This window comes from Danio rerio, chromosome 1 (assembly GCF_049306965.1).
Source record: "Danio rerio strain Tuebingen ecotype United States chromosome 1, GRCz12tu, whole genome shotgun sequence".
Lineage (NCBI taxonomy): Eukaryota > Metazoa > Chordata > Actinopteri > Cypriniformes > Danionidae > Danio > Danio rerio.
This window is the reverse complement of record NC_133176.1, coordinates 57,486,087-57,507,622: the sequence shown is the minus strand read 5'-3', so window position 1 is coordinate 57,507,622 and position 21,536 is coordinate 57,486,087. Positions and strand designations below refer to the sequence as shown.

The window sequence follows — 21,536 nt, the reverse complement described above, 5'->3', positions numbered from 1 at the left end:
CAGTATGGGGTGAGCAAGAGGCCAGAGCAGATGTTAATGATTAGCTGCGTTCTCATCCCTATAAAGAACCAGCATCCCAATCTATTCCCCATTTTCTAAACCCTTACATAGAAGTCATAAATCCAGCAGCCAGAAAAGAAAATGGGAATCGCCACAAAAGAGGCTTTAAAGAAAAAGAGGCACCAATTTAGTTACGTCTAGTAGGTTTCGTAGTTTGTTTTTAAGAGTTTGGGTGAGTTTATCGTAATGATGTAACTGTGTTCGTATCTAAATTTGAATATTTTAAGATTTGTTTTTTAAAAATTGTAAAATTGTCTGTTATTTTTTAATATATAGTATTGGAATTTGAATATTCTTTGCTTTGTTTTTGAAATTTTGAAAATTGTCTGTTATTTTTTTATAAATTAGAATTTGAATATTTTAAGCTTTGTTTTGAAATTCGAAATTTGAAAATTGCACGTTATATTTGAATGCATAGTATTGGAGTTTGAAAGCGTGAAGTTTTGATTTTGAAATTCAAAATTTAAAAGTTTTCCGTTATATTTGAATTTGTAGTATTGAAATTTGAATACTCTAAGTTTTGTTTTTGAAATTTGAGAATTGCCTGTTATATTTGAATATATAGTATTGGAATTTGATTATTTTAAGCTTTGTTATGAAATTCGAAACTTGAAAATTGTCTGTTATATTTAAATGTATAGTATTGGAACTTGAATGTTCGAAGTTTTGTTTTTTAAATTCAAAGTTTGTAAATTGTCCGTTATATTTGAATGTATACTATTGGAATTTGAATATTCTAAGTTTTGTTTTTGAAAATTGTCTCTTATATTTGAATGTATAGTATTGGAATTTGATTATTCTAAGTTTTGTTTTTGAAATTTGAAAATTGTCCGTTATATTCGAATGTATAGTATTGGAATTTTAATATTCCAACATTCGAAATTTGACAATTATATTTGAATATATTATTGGAATTTACATATTCAAAGTTTTGAAATGTAAAAATTGTTTGTTATATTTGAATGTGTAATATTGGAATTTGAATATTCTACGTTTTGTTTGTTCGTTATTTTCGAATAATAGTAGTGCCTAGTGCAGGGTTGATGAAACAACGACAACGTGTTTTCAATAGTTCATAATCTTTATTTGGAAAAATAATTTAAGCTAAACTTCATTCAGAGAAAGAAAACAATCAAACGAAAAGCCTGTTAATGACATCATTAATAACATTTTTTTTACAATCCTTCTTTAAATAACATTTTCTCAAAACAATCCCAGCAACCCGAAGTGCCTTTGCAAGTAACAGGAGCAACTTAGGAACAAAAAAAACTTAAATAATCTTAAAAACATTACAAATATTTAGAAATACAACTTAAATAAAAATAAATTAACTTAAATCATACAACTCTTGTTATAAAAAGCAAAACAAGAAACATAGAGACAAAGGATATTATTCAGCATCAACACAAACTCAACAAATCATTACGTACATTTTCTAAACCATAATGCAAAAAAAGCGGAGGCTTGGAAGACTTTGAGATTTTTTTCTTTTTCTTTTTTTTTTTGAGCACTTATTTTCCCATTTACACAGTGATCAAGTAACACACATAGTTTTCACTGGTCATGTGACAGGATATGACATCATGTGACATTTTAACCCAGTGCAAGTTAGGCCAGTATGGCTGAATATCCACCGTTTTGATGTAGTCCCTTGTACACTGACTTGTGGGGCCAGCAAATGTTGCCAAAATATTGCTAAAATGATATCACAAATTGGTCCGTCGACGGCAAATTGCGACACATTTTTATTTATTTATTTTTTTTAACTACGTCCATAACATCATTCATGTTTGGTGCAGTCTCTGGGCACAGTTAAAAGCCTGTGGGAATTATTATTGGCGGAAAAAAACAGCAAATGTTGCCAAAATATTGCTAAAACATTGCCACAATGCTGACACAGTATTGGACATCGCATGGCGTAAAACTTTTAGGTTCCTTGTGTTCCCTTCTCTTTCGTTTGCCATTGCCAAATGCCATTGTCGTGTGATGAGAATGTTTTTTTTTTTTTTTTTTAATGGACACACACTGTCCAACACCCTTTAAAAATGGCTTTACAGGTAAATTTTACAACTACATTTGAAATGTTAATGACACTCATGATCATTTCCACAAGTTTCCAAGCCTACAGGCCACCACTGCCTGCGCCTCTTTCAGTACAGAGAACCAGCTCATCCTGAATATCAGTTAATCAGTCTTAGTTTCTCAGCAGCAGTAGTCACGAGGTGGGACGTTTCCACCTAAGGTTTCGAGCAGCAGCATTTTCTCCGGGAGTTCAAAATGTCTCCCATAGGACACAATGAGCATCGGCATCCTGCAGGCCCATTACACCTGTGATCGGGAAGAGGAAAAACACTCTGTTAGTTCTCAGATTCAATGTAAGGACGCATTTTTATATATACAGTGGGCAGCATAAATGAGTACACCCCTCACAGATCTCTTTTAAATGTATATTTTCTTGTAATTTGTTTTATAATATTAATATTTTTGATTCAGAGAGGAAAAAAATGTCAACAATTTTTTTCCCAGCAAAACAATTGATGTCTTACTGATTCTTTATGCATCTTTCTGACTAAAAAGCAGTACATATTTAATGCATTAAACTCAATAGTCACTATCAAAGTCAAAACTAATTTAATAAAGTAGCTCTAAAAATAGTGCAACTGCATTAATATGTATTAAAAATATCAATACAAATCTTAATAAAGAGGAAAAATCAAAAGAAACATACAAAATATTAAATATAGTTAAAAATTTGTAGTTGTATTTCTTTTTTGCAATACCTAATTTAAATTTATATGAATATTTTTTCTATACCTAATGATATACTGTGTCAAAATTATTATTTTAACAAATATAATTGCTGATTATAACTGTTTTGCTTAAATACACCAAAATGTATTGTCTATATTCATTGAAAAATTTATAAAAAGTACTCTCGTTTATGTTGGGCACTGTATATGAGCATTTTGAGCTGACGTGTGTGACTACTACTCACCTCAGTTGCAATTACACATTCATCTTTTTCCTCCGACATCACCATGACGGATTTGTATTTGGTGTCGACACAAGCCGACGTGGATGCCGATGCACATGCCGACGCACATGCTGACTCGGAATACAGCGATACATCGGAGTACTTTGATTCCGAATACTTTGATTCTGAGTACTTTGATTCGGAATACCTTGACTCTGAATATTTTGACTTTTCTGATGCGTCACTGTAAAGAAAAGAAAAAATCAACATATTAGCAGTGAGTACATTTCAGAGGAAATAATTGAAGAAATAATTAATTAAAATAATTGATCGAAGAAATCGTTATTCTAAAGTAATTAAAGAACTCGATTGTCTCATATAACTGAAGAAATCACTATTCGTAAATAATTAAGAAATCGTTATTTTCAAATAATTAAAAATTGCTATTCGTAAATAATTCAAGAAATCGTTTGTCCCAGATAACTGAAGAAATCGATATTCATACATATTTGAAGAAATCAATATTTTCAAGCAATTGAAGAAATCGGTATTCTCAAATATTTAAAAAAAATATTCTCAAATAATATAATAAATTGCTATTCGTAAATAATTCAAGAAATCGCTATTCTCCAAATAATTAAAGAAAACGCTATTCGTAAATAATTGAAGAAATAATTTGTCTTAGATAATTAAAGAAATTGCTACTCTCAAAAAATTGAAGATCTCGCTATTTGTGAATTATTAAAGAAATCTCTATTCGTAAATAACTGAAGAAATTTTTTGTCTCAGATAATTGAAGAAACCGCTACTTGTAAATAATTGAAGAAGTCGCTATTCGTAAAAAATTTTTAAGAAATTATTTGTCTCAGATAATTAAAGAAATCGCTATTCGTAAATAAATAAATAAAAATATTTGATTGAAAAAATTGTTATTTACAAGTAATTGAAGAAATCGCTATTCTCAAATAATTGAAGAAATCGCTATTCTCAAATAATTGAAGAAATCGCTATTCTGAAATAATTGAAGAAATCGCTATTCATAAATAATTGAAGAAATCGCTATTCGTAAATAATTGAGGAAATCGCTATTCTTAAATAATTTAAGTAATCACTATTCGTAAATAATTGAAAAAATCGCTATTCGTAAATAATTGAAGAAATCGCTATTCTCCAGTAATTGAAGAAATTGCTATTCTTAAATAATTTAAGAAATCGATGTTCGTAAAAAAAATTAAGAAATCACTATTCTCAAGTAATTGAAGAAATTGCTTTTTGTAAATAATTGAAGAAACCGCTTTTCTCAGGTAATTGAAGAAATTGCTATTCTGAAATGATCGAAGATATCATTATTCTTAAACATTTTTTTGTTTGTTTACCTTTTCAGACGTTTCCTGCGCTTCTCCTCTGTACACTCGGAAGAGTCCTGCTGGGATTGGCACTTTATATCCTCGCAGCTATCGGACAGCTCGTTTGCCATCGTCGTCTCCTTCCCAGCATGCTCCAGTTTCACCTCGTGCTTGACTTCGAATTTAACCTCATGCACCAGGTTGTAGTCTGCAGGCGCATGCCGCGTCTTATAGCTCCGCTTCTCCGTCGTCATACTCAAATCGTCGTGATCGCTGCTGAAGTCGATCTTCTTGTTGATATTCTTAACCGGCGCCACTCCCACAACACTAACAGCCAGATCTTTATCCCGGTGGCAGTTGTTTGTGAGATTATTAATGGTTTCGTTTTCTCCATTGGCGACTTCATCCTCTCTATCCCGTCGTCGCTGCTGAACCTTTGAACGAACACAAACTACGACTACTGCACACGCCACGACCAACAATAACACCAGCAACACTCCCGATCCCACAGCAGTCCAGGGAACGTCGCTGCCAATTTGGGAAGCTCTGTCCGGAAGCAAAAATTGACAATTGCGTCCTCCATATCCCGAAACGCAGGCGCACACGTAACGATTGTTCCTTTCGTGGCAAGTGGCGCCATTGTGGCATGGGTTGTGTTGGCAGCGGCTCACAGGAGAGCTGCAGTTGCGTCCGGTGTAACCAGGCGGGCATGTGCACATATAACCGCTGGCGCCTTCCTGGCAGGTCCCGCCGTTTTGGCAAGGGTACATCGAACACTCATCTCCGGCGCGATCACAGTTCATGCCTGTAAACCCGTCCGGACACTGGCACAGGTAAGAGTTGACCAAGTCGACACAGCGTGCACCTGTGGATCAAACATTGCACATGCATGAGGTTCTAGATCACAGAGATTCAATTAAAGTCACTTGTTTTGATGTTAGTATCAGTGTGCTATTGCTATTGGCTGTTATTTTAAAGAGGAGGAGCTACTCTATGTCCCGCCCTGTCTTCATGTTTTAGTTGAAATCATATCACATTGAATAAGCACGGATCAGAAGGTGAAGTTCTCACGGCTAAAAGTGCATACCGTTTGAGCATGGGCTGGAAGAGCAGTGGTCGATCTTCTTTTCACAGTTGAACCCAGCATATCCAGTGGGACACTGGCAGAAGTAACCACCATCTGGGTTGTCAGCACAGCGTCCACCATTAAAGCATGGCCCATCCGCGCATGTCATGGCACTAAGTTCACAATTCTTCCCATAGAAGCCAGGTGGACAGGTACAGCTGTAGGTGTTCTCCATGTCCTGGGAAAGCATAAGGAATAGCGTGCTTAGAAACAGATTGACACTGAAGGTGCGTCCCAAATGGCATACTTCAATTCAATTCAAGTTCATTTGTGTAGTGCTTGTCATAATAAGTATAGTTTCAAAGCAGTTTTACAAAAGGTGAACATTACTGCATTACAAGGGCATAGAATTGGCATGGACGTAGGGGACGTGTCCCCACCAATATCCACCAATGTTGAAGTGTCCCTACCAGAATTTAATCGACTTCAAAATAAAATAATGCTCAACCCTTAGTAACCTGTGCACAAAGGGTTAAAGTCAAGATTGCTCTGCGTTCCCTATAATACTATTAACCAAGGCTGTGCAATTAATCAAAATTCAGTTTCGATTTTGGCCTCCATGATTATGAAAAACAATAATTGGGGTTAAAACAGTTAAATTGCGTCTTACACCTCTCTAAATTTCTCTACATTCATACCTTCTCAAAGCCAGATTGCAGTAAAATCATGTAAATTTACTTTTGCAGCATGGAACGTGATTCATTAATTGTTATTTGTATTATTAAGTGTTTATTTTTATATTATTAAGTACTTTATTTAAGTTTTTAAAAGCGCAAAAACATATGCAATGCATGCGCTCTAGGGATGTATGTCCCCACCAATGTCAAGAGCCAATCTACTCCCTGGCTGCATTACAGTCTAATTAATGAAGTTAAGGTTATTAGTTATCCATTACTATGTTACTATGCAATACTTATGCACTACTTACTGCATTTTATAGTATAAATAGTCGTGTATTGACATCGGAAATTTAAATAAGAGTAAGTGCACTTTTGACTTTGCCCGGATGATGCACTTATTCAACCAATCAAAAAGAAGCTGCAGTGTTGAACACTTCATGCACTCATTGGTGGCTGTTTGCATGTGTTGCGAAGCTATGAGGAGGCCCACACGGAATCTGTGCGTGCAGAATTCCGCAGATTTTCCGCAGATTTTTCACAGAATTCTGCAGATTTCTGCCGATTTTTAGAACATCATTAATTCTGTTTATTTACTTAAGTAAATGTGTAAATCTGTGTAAATTATTACTTTTTATTTCATATATTAAGGTTTTAGTTATGATACTCCCAAAATAATTCCGCAGAAATCTGCATATTTTTAACAAAATTCTCCGCAGAAATAGCAAAAAATGTTTGCAGATTCCGTCTGGCCCTAGCTATGAGGTGCTGAGGTTGGATTACTTCATTTACTTTAGATTGTGTAAGCAAAATGATCCTGTATAAGTGATTTCACTAGTTTTTGGATTTTTCGTATTGTAACACAGCTCCTAGAGAAACTAAATATTAAATAAGAAAACAGTGGGAGTGGCTTGTTTTTTCTGCTGCGAGCTGATTGGTTGTAGTAAAGTAGGCATTACATTCGGAAAGATGGGGAAAAGGGTTTGAGAAGTTATTACACCATAACAGACTCCTCCTGCTCACCATTTCTGTTTGTTGTCAAAACTGACAGCAGGAGGGGTGTGGTTAGATGTGTTTGCCACGCCCACTACCTTACACAGACCTAATCTGAGAATTTCGCTGAAAACGGGAAGCGCACTTTCAGATTTCAATTAAGTACAAGAGCAAGTAATAGAGGTGATATTGTATTCTGATGTAAAATACTGAGAAGCCTTTTGTTTTGTTTTGTTTGTTCATTTGTTTGTTTGTTTGTGTTGGATCTGACACATGGAAATGTGCATGTACATGTTACTTAAAATATAATAAAAAGGAATTGAAAAAAAAGAATTACAACAGCAAACTATTATTTTTATCTTAATGACTCGCACTGATGAATTGTTCACCACAAAACTAGCAAGCTAGCTAACAAAATCCTACGGTTAGTTTTAATTTAATTTGTACTTTAAACATTGACTAGGACACTCATTAGTGTTCCATTTGACACTAAACTCATTGACTACACGGCTGAGTGTATACGTGAATAGTGTTTAAATGCATACAGTGTGTTATCTGCTAACTGTCTTGTACGTCATTGTAAACATTTACACTTACAGTGCAGCTTCCTCCGTTGCGGCAGGGGTTTCCAGTGCATTCGTTGACCTCGATCTCACAGCTGGCTCCTGAGAATCCTGGCCGACAGGAACAGGTGTAGCTGCCCTGGCCCGTGTTACTACAAGTGGCTCCATTCAGACAGGGCTTATGATGTGTGCAGTAGTTCAGATCTGTAACAGAGGCGGACATATGTTGAGCACATGTGGATTAATCCGACAGAAAGCAGAGACACATGGCTGGGCTGCAGCTGGACAGCTGTTGCTCGCTCTTTCTTTGTTGTATGTGTGTATTTGAACATCCTTCTGTTGCTTAGGCTTTTAAAGGGATAGTTCACCCAAAAATGAAAATGAGCTTGTCGTTTACTGTCCTATCATGTGGTTTTAAGCCTGTCTCCTGGTACCCATTGACTTCCACAGTAGGAAAAACAACCATTTAAAGGGACAGTTCACCCATAACTTAGTCATCATTTAGTCACACAAACCTGATTGATTCTTTCTTCTGTTGAATTCAAGAGAAGATATTTAGAAAAATGTTGAAAACCTGTAACCAATGACATCCATATTATTAGTTTTTCCTACTATGGGAGTCAGTAATTACAAGTTTTAAGCTTTCTTAAGAAGATCTTCTCTTGTTTTGGACAGAATAAAGGTTTGGAACAACTTTAGTGAGAGTAAATTGTGAATAAACTGGGGTGAACTATCCCTTTAAACAGCTTTCCCTTAATCTTCCCTGTGTTTCTGATCACTTTCTTACCTTGGTTGCAGAAGAGCCCACCCCAGCCTTCCTGGCAGTTGCATTGCCATGGCTGTTGGCAGGTACCGTGAAGGCATCCTGGGTAGCGTATACACTCATCACAGTAGCGCCCTTTAAAGCCCACTCTGCACCTGATGCACAGGTAAACAAATCACCTCATAAGTAAATCAATCCTGAACATGACTTCAACAGCTTAACAATTGTGATCAACCTACTTGCACTCGCCAGGTTTCTCACAGAATCCATGCTCCTCGTCGCACCCTGGCAGGCAGATAGCTGTAAATGACGACAAACAGGAGAAGCATTAAAACAAAAGAAGTGGACCGCTGTGTGTAAGTGTTTCACTTGTGTTTGTTGTGATCTATGTGTTTCAAGAGTTCACACTTAGCTGATGATTGATTATAAAGCTTGTTTGGCATGCTGTCCTGGAAGAGAGCCCTGAGCTCATAAGATCCTCGAGCCTGGGGCTCCCTCCCGTTTGCAAGGCGAGAGGGGAGTTTAAGCTTAGGTAGATCTCGAGAACTATTATTATAAATAGTATTAGTAAATTTACAGATAGTAATTGCTCTTAAGAGATAACTACTTACTAGGAGCATGTCTATGATGGTGATTTAGATTAGTCAATTCAAGTTGCATGTTTTTGGACGGTGAGAGGAAACCGGGGAACCCGGGGGAAACCTATGTGAGCATGGGGAGAACGTGTAAACTCTGCACAGAAATGTCAGCTGGCTTAATAAGAATTAGAACCAGTGATGTTCTTGCTGTGAGGCGACAGTGCTAACCACTGGGCCAACATGTCACCCATCTAGGAAAGGAGCAGGAGTAGGGGTGGAAGGGGGGGTTCTTCAAAATGAAGATGGCTGTGATATGGAACTTAGAGTATTTATAGTGGCTTTGGAATCGTCTGATTGGTTGAATCATAAATTGGATAATGCATGACCAGCCGCAAGCAATCTCAAGCATCCTCTCGAAATTAGTTTATAAATAAACCTCACTTGGTATAAGCGTGTTTGGATTGTGTTGACCACTTGAGCTAGTGCTAAAGAGGGCGCTTTAGCTGTATTTACAAGATGGTTATCATTTTATAGGAGGAATATGTTGCGAAATCATTAGCTGACAGATTTGAAGAGGACAGCAGATGTTGGAGAATGCTTTGAAGAGCAGGTGAGAGTTCATTTTATTATGATAGAAGGATGTTTTAGTATTAGTTAAATTTTTTATTGGTCAATTTATACCACACTCTCTCCACAGCCTTAAGTTTCGACTTGTAGATATCAGACTTGTAGTTTAAGCAACTAAGATTCATCCCAGCAAACAATTTCGTATTTAATAGACACCTAATGGACATCTAAACTTAGACCGCTTGGCTAAAACAAGGCTAAGTGAAAATCTAATAGACATCTAAAAATAGGCCAAAACTAGACTAGTCGTCAAATAAACAGATTAGACAGACTTTACATGTGTAGTCATTTGTTTCTGTTTATTTGATGACTAGTCTAGTTTTGGCCTGTTTTTAAATGTCTATTAGATTTTCCCAAATTTAGCCTTATTTTAGCCAAGTCAACTGTTTAGACGTCTATTAGACATCTATTAGTCTTCTATTAGACATCTATTAGTCATCTATTAGACATCTATTAGTTATCTATTAGTCATCTATTAGACATCTATTAGTCATCTATTAGTTATCTATTAGACATCTATTAGTATTCTATTAGACATCTATTAGACATCTATTATTCATCTATTAGACGTCTATTAGTCGTCTATTAGACATCTATTATTCATCTATTAGTTATCTATTAGTCATCTATTATTCATTTATTAGACATCTATAATTCATCTATTAGTTATCTATTAGTCATCTATTATTCATTTATTAGACATCTATTAGTTATCTATTAGTCATCTATTATTCATTTATTAGACATCTATAATTCATCTATTAGTTATCTTTTAGTCATCTATTAGTTATCTATTAGACATCTATTAGTCATCTATTAGACATCTATTAGACATCTATTAGTTATCTATTAGTCATCTATTAGTCATCTATTAGACATCTATAATTCATCTATTAGTTATCTTTTAGTCATCTATTAGTTATCTATTAGTCATCTATTAGACATCTATAATTCATCTATTAGTTATCTTTTAGTCATCTATTAGTTATCTATTAGTCATCTATTAGTTATCTATTAGACATCTATTAGTCATCTATTAGACATCTATTAGTCATCTATTAGACATCTATTAGACATTTATTAGTCATCTATTAGTCATCAATTAGTCATCTATTAGACATCTATAATTCATCTATTAGTTATCTTTTAGTCATCTATTAGTTATCTATTAGTCATCTATTAGTTATCTATTAGACATCTATTAGTCATCTATTAGACATCTATTAGACATCTATTAGTTATCTATTAGTCATCTATTAGACATCTATTAGACATCTATTAGTCATCTATTAGTCATCTATTAGTTATCTATTAGACATCTATTAGTCATCTATTAGACATCTATTAGACATCTATTAGTTATCTATTAGTCATCTATTAGACATCTATTAGACATCTATTAGTCATCTATTAGTCATCAATTAGTCATCTATTAGACATCTATTATTCATCTATTAGTTATCTTTTAGTCATCTATTATTCATCTATTAGTCATCTATTATTCATCTATTAGTTATCTTTTAGTCATCTATTAGTCATCAATTAGTCATCTATTATTCATCTATTAGTAATCTATTAGTCATCTTTAAAAAACAAAATGCTTGCTGGGATCCTTGCGGATGGCACGGTGCCTCAGTGTTTAGCACTGTCGCCTCACAGCAAGATGGTTGCTGGTTTGAGTCCCGGCTGGACCAGTTGGCATTTCTGTGTGGAGTTTGCATGTCCTCCCCATGTTGCGTGGGTTTCCTCCAGTCACCCTTTAGTCCAGACACGTGCGCTAGAGGTTGAATTGGATAAGTTAAATTTGCCGTAGTGTATAAGTGTGTGTTTGAATGAGTATATATGGGTGTTTCCCAATACTGGGTTGCAGCTGGAATGGCATCTGCTGTGTAAAAACATATGCTAGAATAGTTGGTGGTTCATTCCGCTATGGCGACCTTTAAAATTCAGACTAAGCCGAAGGAAAATCTTTTATCCTCACTTGTACGTCACTTTAGATGGTGTAAATGTAAAAACACCTGCATTAGGGTACACATTTTTACGTAAATCCTAACTAACACGTGAAGAAGGACATGGGGGTCACTTAAACCTATTAGCGCTCTCCCTCTTTCTGGAAAACGCTCCTAATCACCACTGGAGAATTTCTGCTTAACACATGACAACAATAGGGCGCTCACAAACAAGGGGACCCTTCTTTCCTCTCCCTCTCTTCACTGCGGGTCAAAACTTTTTTTCTCTCCCTCTCTCTCCTCCCCTGTGCTCTCAATGTCTCCGGGTAGGGAAGATAAGAGTGGACAGCTGGTGTATGCGCGGCCAGCGGGCGACAGCTGCTCCATTGTCTGCGCACTCCCGGCAGCTGCCCACTTCAAACAATACCTCCCCTCCGCCAGCCAATCAGCAGCCGGCCCACTCCAGGAGCGGCCAATCGGACGGCAGCATGTAAATTTATGGCACGCGTGAGATTATTCCTAAAAACTTTCCTCCTCCCGACTGGAATAAATCAAGTGGTGTGTTGTGAGAGTGGGCTGGAGGGGGGGAGTGGGAGTGTGGGGGGCGGGGGTATTAGTTACAAGTTGTTCGTAACCGTTAACTTTGTTTTTTTGTTTGTTTGTTTGTTTTTTCTCTCCCTCGCTTTTCCAAATAAGTCTAAATGAGTCGATCCAACAAGTGAAATACTGATAATGTAATGATGATGGTATTTAGGGGATAGCACACCCAATAATTCAAATTCTTCCACTATTTACTCAGTGTTATTTGGTTATAATTAAGTCCTCCATTAAACATGAAAGAAGATATTTTGAAGAATGCTGAAAACCTTTGACATCCTTAGTAGATAAAAGCAAATACTATAGAAGTCAATGCTTATAACAGAATATTTTCTTTAGTGTAAATGAGTAAATGATGCCAGAATATAGATTTTTGGGTGAACTATCCCTTTAATATGCAATGATTGTTATATTAAATATAAGTACTCACGTTCTGTGCAGTATTGGCCTTTCCACCCAGCATCGCAGATGATTTCTCCACGTTCTCCACAGGTGAAGTGACCGAATGCATCGTCTCTGGGCCGGCAGAACACTGAGCATCCTTCACCATAGTAGTGTTCGTCGCACACAAAACGGTAGGAGTACTTGAGCTCGGTTCGTCCCACACTGTGCAGGTCCTGAGACCAATCCTCACCCACAGTCAAGTGCCTCTGTGTGGTCATGGTACTGATGATGCGCTCTGGGTTTTCTGTACAGAACATTCATGCATTCAGTCGACTATAATCTATATAATATGAACTAATGCATCATTCTGCTATCAGATCACATACCTGTTGTCAGATCCTCTTTGGAGTCAGCATGCAGTGCTTCGATTATAAGAGAAAAAGTTCCCTAAAATAGCAAAAACAGCAATCAGGAATTGTGCAAAACATCGCTTTAGGATTAATTTCCCCAAGTCAATGCATCAGCATTACTCACCGGCCACGTGAAACCGAAATTCATCCTGATGGGATTGGTGAAAGAGCCATCCGGTAAGGTATCTGGCACTTGGAAAGAGTTGGAGCCCAGCACAGGGGTGACGGTGCCTCCATAAGTGCAGGGCGGCTCTGGAGACGCATTGGGCTGATAATGCTTTAAGCAGATGCGGAAAAAAGTCTTGCACTCGCACTGCTGGTAAGAGGTAGTCAGTCCACCTTTACAGCAGTTCTTGTTTCCTTGCACGCCCTTCTTGTTTAAAAACTCCTGCAACTTGAGCTCGAAGACGCCTGAGGAGGACGCCTGGAGAATAACCAATGTGTGAATATTAGATCTAATAATGCCAATAACCTACAAGGACTTTAATCTGACTTGAGTGCTTACCTGGCAGAGCAGCATGTAGAGGATGGAGAAGAGGAGCAACAGTAAGTGGCGTCCCATGATGAATAAATAAATAAATAGGATTTTGTGAAAGTCTCTGAGCAACTTGGCTGATCTCAGATCAGTCAGGGGATCCCTTGTATTAAAAGCCTTCTCTTTTCGCCGACTGATTCATTGGTGGAGACTTGCATTCAGTACAGACTGAGCGTGAACGCAGTTCCCATTCATGTCAAGTGCGCACAATGCAACAGTTCTTCCCCGGGAGAAAAAAAAAAGAGTCCAGAAAGTCCTGAAGTAAAACGGACTTGTTGAATTCCGTGATATATAATCCTCAAATGTCGGAGAAGAAAAGTAGGACAGATGCTCGTCGTGTATAGTTCCTTCTTCGTCTGATATTAAACCAGGGTTCGTCACTGGTCCAACATCCCTCCTCACGTCCTTCTCCCGCCGACACTGTGCGTTTGTATCTGGAGCGAGGCCGCCTGCCGCCAGTTTTATACGGAGTGCCACATGCCGGGGTAATAATATGCTAATGAACCACTACCCCCAATCTGTCCCACGCTTTACAATGCAACCAGCCCCTACCAACAACCAACCAACCTCAACGCATCCGCGCTACTGTGTGTGCGTAAAAGTGACGGTAATTTACAACTTCACGTCTTAGATTATGTATTATACAAAACTCTTATTAATAAGTAAAAACGCGAAGTTTTACTCTGTTTACATTTTCCACGCTCAGACTTTGAGTAGCTGAACGCGTGTTTATTCTGTGTGTGTGTCAAGAAGAAAAATGCGTATTTAAAACTAAAGTTTACAAAGCAAACAATCTCAGTTTTCAACAAATGCCCACACTTCCCTTGGCGCTTCCTGCTTCTGGGAGTCTCCTGATTTGTGTGTTAAAAAAGCATTCCTCAGGCAAACACTGTGTGTGTTTGTGTGTGTGTGTGTGTGTGTGTGTGTGTGTGTGTGTGTGTGTGTGTGTGTGTGCGCGTCAGGCAAACTCACAAAAGAATACGCATCATTTGTATGGAGGCCAAATTCTCCACTTGCTTTCCCCTTTTCCGCTGTGTGTGTGCGCGTTTGTGTGTGTGTACGCGTGCACTGAAAGAGTCCGAAGCGCGCGCGCGCGCGTGTGTGTGTGTGTATGTGTGTAGCTTGCATGTGTGTGTGTGTTGCTCGCGTGGCCATCCCCGGGGCGCTCCGCTATTGTGTGCAGGCGGAATAAGTTTGCTCTCAGCTGTATGGTAATTCGGGGAGCACCTGCGCCACCGTTCTCATAATCGGCCGATCCGAGGAGCCCCACAAAAACAAGCAAATCGCCTCCTTATCGTCTCTTTCTCAGGAGCCCATTCAAACAAATATATGTTTGTTTTTCCTCGTCTTTTGAAACTCTTCGATGCCCGACTGTTGTCTTACATTACAACCAGCGACGCTGTTTTTGTCCAATCCAGTATGCGCTGTGTGGAAAAACAAAGTGTGTGTGTAAGATTTTTGCGCGTGTGTAATGGGGGTGGTGGCGAGGAGGGGGTCTTAATTTGGTCGTTCATTTAAGTGCGATTTTCTTAAGCACAAAAGCTTTTCGCCTGCGGTCCATAGTAACCAAACACAAGTGAGACAAATTACATCACTGTGTTAAGATATGCTTTGAGCTCTTTCTGGGATATCCAGTCCAATTCACCAACCTTTAAATGAGCCAACTTTTCTGACATCATAGAGTGGGGAAAAGATGGATTCGGGGGGCTGGTGTACTTGGTACATTGCTGGGCATGAGTTGGATAAAAGATGGCATTCCTGTTTTTTTCTGTCTTGTGATTTAGTTAAGCAGATTTACTTATTTATACTGTTTTTATTTCCTATCTTTCTCCTGTTTAGGATTCGTGAAGTTAGCTTATTAGATTTTAAACTTCATATCTTATCAAATGCATACGCCATTAAACACAATAATATAAAAATACCACTTCAGTTTATTTAGACTGTAAATCACTCTTAAAATGAGCTTTAGTCAAGAGGTTAATATAATTACCAATATAAACAGTGTAATACACAGTGTAATATGCATTTACTAATATGAACCGGTGGCTCAGTGGTTAGCACTGTCGCCTCACAGTAAGAAGGTCGCTGGTCCGAGTACCGGCTGGGTCAGTTGGCGCTTCTGTGCGGAGTTTGCATGTTCTCCACGTTCGCGTGGGTTTCTCCGGGTGCTCCGGTTTTCCCCAGTCCAAACACAAGAGCTATAGGGGAATTGAGTAAGCTAAATTGGGCGTAGTGTATGTTTATGAATGAGTGTGTGGGTGTTGCAGCTAGTAGGGCGTCCACTGTGTAAAAACATATGCTGGAATAGTTTCCAACATAGCAAAATTCTCTGGCCCAATCAGCTTTTGCCTGGCCCACATGCTGCAGTGAACTATGATACATAATTGGACCAAGTCTGGCTTCCATACAATGGCCAAACTTGCACCATATCTGGGCCAAGTCTCAGCCAAGTTAATAACCCATAACTGGGCCAGATATGTTGGTGTGTCACGACTGCAATGAATTTGATAAACTCATGAAGCATTTCACTTTATGGCTGGACTGTTAGAATAATGTTCTTTACTCAAAAATAATAATGCATTTTAAAAGTGGGTCAAGATTTTACGTGGCCCACATATACAGTTTTTAACATCTGGGCCAAATACTTCATTTGAAGTCTGGTGTGCCGCTTTAAAGATGCTGCCACCTCTGCCAAACCCGGGCCATGTTTGCAGGTTGCAGCTGGAAGGGCATCCGCTGCGTAAAAATGTGCTGGATAAGTTGGCGGTTCATTCCGCTGTTGCGACCCCGGATTAATAAAGAGACTAAGCCGACAAGAAAATAAATGAATGAATGAATTATTGGCAAATTCATTAGAACGTTGATAAAGGATCAGTACAGTAAATATATCCTATTACTGTCCTACAGTAGATATATATTAAAAAATGAGTTATATGCGCTGCATGCTAAGCACTTTATTTGCACAACTTCAAAGGCTTTTTTTTTTTAAACCTTCAGATTCAGGATTTTCAAATTGTTGAATCTCAGCCAAATATTGTCCAATCATAGCTAATCAAACATCAATGGAAAGCTTCATTCATTCATTCATTCATTCATTTTCCTTCAGCTTAGTCCCTTATTTATCAGGGGTCATCACAGCGGAATGAACCACCAACTTATCCAGCATATGTTTTACACAGCGGATGCCCTTCCAGCTGCAACCCAGTAGTAGGAAACACCCATACACCTTTAGTCACACTTTTACACTAAAGCCAATTTAGCTTATTCAATACACCTATAGCGCATGTGTTTGGACTGTGGGGGAAACCGGAGCACCCGGAGGAAACCCACGCCAACATGGGGAGAACATGCAAACTCCATACAGAAATGCCAATTGGCCCAGCCTGGACTCGAACCAGCAACCTTCTTGCTGTAAGGCGATAGTGCTAACCCCTGAGCCACCGTGTTGCCTCATTTACACAAATTTAAAGGCAAATAGTTTTTTTACTGTTTAGTTGAATCTCAGCCAAATATTGTCCAAAATCAAACATCAATGGAAAGATTATTTGTTCAGTTGTGTGGTCATATTTTATACAGGATGGTGCTGTTTTATTTCAACCATTAGAATTATATATGTATGAAGAGTTTAGATGCACCTCTAAATGCTATCTAATATTTTCCTCTAAAATGAGCATTTTTATCAGTCTTCTGTGTGTGTGTGTGTTCATTAACATCCCTTTTATGACAAAGAATAAGTCATTTTCCTGGTCTTTAAAGTGAAATATCTCAACATAAACAAAGGAGGCTGAGAAAAATGTTCATTTTCGATGGATCTTTCAGACGACTCTTCATGTTCAAATATGTTATAATTATTCAGCTTTCAGCCTTTAGATTATGTATAAATCTCAGTTTCCAAAATTGACACTTATGACTCATTCTGTGGTCATTTATTTCTTAATAAAATTAGGAATAATAATAAGAAAATTTGAATTAGAAAGTTCGACTTCTTGGTATATATATATATATATAATGATGCAAGTAATGGTTTGCTATATACTGTCTCAAAAAAAAAATCCAATGAATTCACAGGTTGCAGTGGGCTGTATTTTCACACTGCACCCCTCTTTTAAATACTTTTACAAGGCAAAAAAATTGCCTGACCACAGCAAATCAAACATCAATGTAAAACTTATTTATTCAGCAAATTTCAATTTTCAAAAATATGTGGACATATTGTGCTTAATATTAGGGATTTTCTAAAAATCTTTACTTTTTTTTTTTCTTAATTTCCAAAAATGGACACTTACGACTGATTTTATGCGCCCATATTCACTAAGAAATGTTTTTTTTGCTTGTTCAAACTACTTATTTAAAATGAGTTGGAACAACCTAACAATAACCTAATTTACTATTGAATCCATTTAAATTAGTATAAATGATTAACCCAACCTCAATCAATAATCCAGACAACATGATGGAGTTGTGTGGAGCCCTGCATGTTTTACATTCATTCATTCATTCATTTTATTTTCGGCTTAGTCCCTTTATTAATCTGGGGTCACCACAGCGGAATGAACCGCCAACTTATCCAGCATATGCTTTACACAGGGGATGCAGTTTCAGCTGCAACCCATCTCTGGGAAACATCCATACACTCTCATTCACATTCACACACTACAAACAATTTAGCGTAATTCAGCTGTACTGCATGTGTTTGGACTGTGGGGAAACCGGAGCACCCGGAGGAAACCCACGCGAACTCGGGGAGAACATGCAAACTCCACACAGAAACTTGAACTAGAGACCTACTGCATCACCGCGTCACCTGCATGTTTTACAGTGTTGCATTAAAGTAGGAGTATTCACAAGAAATGTAATAAAACAAAATGAATAATGAAATTAATAAGGACATTTTGCATTTTGAAAATATTTTACAGAAAAATATTTGATCAAAATACATGCAGAGTTTTGCTCTAACCAACTGAAATGTATAATTCAACCTAAAATTGAAACTTAACTATAACTAAACTAAAATTGAAACGTAACTTACTATGTACTACCCTCAAGTGTTGTGAGTTTTTTTCTTCTGTTAAACACAAAAGAAGATATTTTGAAGAATGTTGAAATCTGACTTCCATAGTAGGGAATAACAATGTGGAAGTCAATGGTTACAGGTTTTCATATGTTAATAATAATGGTGTTTTTAAAAAGAAGGAATGGATTCAAACAGGTTTGGAACAAGAGTGAGTAAATGCATTTTTGGGTGAACTGTCCCTTTAATTGACAAGTTGCAGTAGCTATCTCACCCTTTTTAAACACGTTTACAGAACATATACAGTAACACGGGCCAAAATGAGTCTAGTCCAGTAGTTTTTGCAGCTTCATTCACTCTCTCAGTGGACTGCAGTATATCTCAAGCCATATTATAAGTCTTTATCACAACTTAATCTGTTTCTTTCTTCTGTTAAACACAAAAGAAGTTATTTTGAAGAATGTTGAAAACCTGTAACCATTCACTTCCATAGTATGAAAAAACAAACATGGAAGTCAAGGGTTACAGGTTTCCATATGTCTGTCATAATTGTGTTTTTAAAATGAAGAAAGGAACTCAAACAGCTTTGGAACAAGAGTGAGCAAATGCATTTGGATAAAGATAAGAAGAAGATGTTTTGAAGAATGCTAAAAACACCATTGACTTACATTGTAGGATAGACAAATATGGAAGTCAGTGCTTAAAGGTTTCCAATGTTCTTCAGAATTTTGTGCCTAAATTAAGAAACTCAACCAGTTTTGGAACAGGAGAAGAGTGGGTAAATGATGACACAATTTTCATTTTTGGCTGAGCTACCCCTTTAACCAATTCACAGGTTGCAGAATAGGTTTTCACAACACAAGGGCCAAAATAAGTCAAGTAGTATTTGCAGCTTCATTCATTCTCCCAGTGGACTTCAGTAATAGTGCTGAAGACTGTATAACTCAAGCCCCTCAGCTATATCACACTGCATTACATCAGTGAGACTTGCTCAGGGGTTTCCAAACCTTTATGATTTTTTTTTTCTTTTGTTAAACACAAAGGAAGAAATTTTGAACAATGCTGAAAACCTGTAACCATTGACTTTTATAGTGTGGTAAAAAAAACATGGAAGTCAATGGTTACAGGTTTCCATACATTCTTCTTAAATGTGTTTTAAAAAGAGGAAAGGAACTCAAACAACTTTAGAACAAGCGTGAGAATATGCATTTTTGGGTGAAGATAAAAAGAAGATATTTTGTAGAATGCTAAAAACACCATTGACTTACATATTTGTTTGTCAGTCTATGGTTACAGGTTTCCTACGTTCTTCAGAATTTTGTGCTTAAAAATAAAAAACTCAGCTCAGTTTTGGAACAAGTGTGAGTAAATGATGACACAATGGTAATTTTTGGCTGAACTACGTAGTTTTGGCAGCTTCATTCATTCTCCCAGTGGACTGCAGTAACAGTGCTGAAGCCTGTATAACTCAAGCCCCTCAGCTATATCACATCAGAGTTACTTGCTCAAGTGTTTCCAAACCTTTATGAGTGTCTTTCTTCTATTAAACACAAAAGAAGATATTTTGAAGAATGCTGTAAACTGACTGCCATAGTAGGAAAGAACAATATGGAAGTCAATGGTTACAGGTTTTCATATGTGGATAGTAATGTTTTTTTTTTAAAGAAGGAATGAATTCAAACAGGTTTGGAACAAGTGAGTGAGTAAATGCATTTTGGGTGAACTGTCCCATTAATTAACAAGTTGCAGTAGCTATCCTGCTCTTTTTGAACTTGTACAGTGCAACAGTTTATAGCCAACAAGGACCAAAATGAGTCTAGTCCAGTAGTTTTTGCAGCTTCATTCACTCTCCCAGTAGTCTGCAGAATAACTCAAGCCAAATTATTAGTCTTTATCACAACTTTATCTGTTTCTTTCTTCTAGTAAACACTAAAGAGGATATTTTGAAGAATGTTGAAAACCTGTAACCATTCACTTCCATAGTATAAAAAAACAAAACATGGAAGTCAATGGTTACAGGTTTCCATGTGACATAATTGTATTTTTAAAAAGAAGAAAGGAACTCATACAGGTTTGGACCGAGTAAGGAGTGAGTAAATGCATTTGTGGGTGAACTATCCCTTTAAACAAGTCCCAGGTTGCAGTATCCCGCCTTTTTAAATCAAGATTACAGTGCATAGAGCCAAAATGAGTGCAGTCCAATAGTTTTTGCATCTTCATTCACTCTCCCAGTGGACTGTAGCAGTAGTAAACTCCTGCAGTAACTTAAGCCCCTCAGCTATATCACGTCAGTGGGACTCGCTCGCTTCTTCTTGCCTTTCTTTGCGCTTTCGTTTTTCATTGATTGTGAAGCCCCTCGGGGGACACTCACTGAAGGGGGTCTACGGTACGCCTTCAGACGCGACCAGACCCTTACACACCATCTGCCACTGACTAAACGCCTGTCTCCTCCCTCCCTCTGCCCGAGTGTGTGTGTGTGTGTGTGTGCTCACTGCCCTTCGTCTAAATTGAACTAGAAGCATGTTAAAGAACCTGTAACGGTATGGGCCGGCAGGGGCCAGATGGCGCAGGCGAAGCCAGAAGTGTTGCAGTCCCAGCGGAGTTAGACAGCACATGGGCGGCCGTGGGAACCTAAGCTGGGCTCGCATCACACGGGATCGATCATATGAAGTCGTGTGGGGATCACAATTAGGGGCTATAATGTTGTTTGCGACCTATCGATCGGCGATGGGGCTGGGGAATCTGATTTGATACGCCACGGTGTGTCTTACCAAAAACGTGGCAGTAGATTGAAGAAGGTGATAGAGCAAGGAGAGAGAGAAAGATGAGGCTGCGCGCGCATCCTCCTGAGTTCGATTTATACCCTTACATTTAAGGCGATTTTAAACATCTGCTTAAAGGGATAGTTCGCCCAAAACTGTCATCATTTAGCCTGCTCACTTGTCCCAAACCAGTTTGATGATGCTCTTATGTTGAACATATTTTGAAGGAAGCTGGATACCT

At 37.7% G+C, this 21,536-nt stretch overlaps 1 protein-coding gene and 1 long non-coding RNA gene across 5 annotated transcripts in view; one reads left to right on the top strand and one right to left on the bottom strand.

Moving 5' to 3' along the window:
- The window catches only part of LOC141375095 (uncharacterized), a 30,490-nt gene extending 16,736 nt beyond the window's left edge, over positions 1 to 13,754 (top strand). Inside the window, exons 5-8 of one of the 4 annotated variants that reach the window (XR_012382347.1) lie at positions 8,478 to 8,608; positions 8,695 to 8,798; positions 9,555 to 9,630; positions 12,686 to 13,658. This is a non-coding gene — a long non-coding RNA (uncharacterized lncRNA). Of the gene's footprint in view, positions 1 to 4,418; positions 5,320 to 8,477; positions 8,609 to 8,694; positions 8,799 to 9,554; positions 9,631 to 12,685 lie in introns of those variants that run through there. The other 3 variants (XR_012382348.1, XR_012382346.1, XR_012382349.1) reach the window with 3 other exon arrangements.
- On the bottom strand, positions 1,123 to 13,958 carry dla (deltaA). Its single transcript, NM_130954.2, has 11 exons — positions 13,493 to 13,958; positions 13,112 to 13,411; positions 12,964 to 13,024; positions 12,624 to 12,881; positions 8,682 to 8,742; positions 8,467 to 8,597; positions 7,714 to 7,883; positions 5,468 to 5,684; positions 4,411 to 5,245; positions 3,056 to 3,278; positions 1,123 to 2,388 (listed from the first exon to the last, which is right to left on the bottom strand). The coding sequence occupies exons 1-11, from the start codon at positions 13,547 to 13,549 to the stop codon at positions 2,383 to 2,385; spliced, it is 2,319 nt and encodes a 772-aa protein (NP_571029.2). The 5' UTR covers positions 13,550 to 13,958; the 3' UTR covers positions 1,123 to 2,382.
- Positions 13,959 to 21,536: the final 7,578 nt, after the last annotated feature.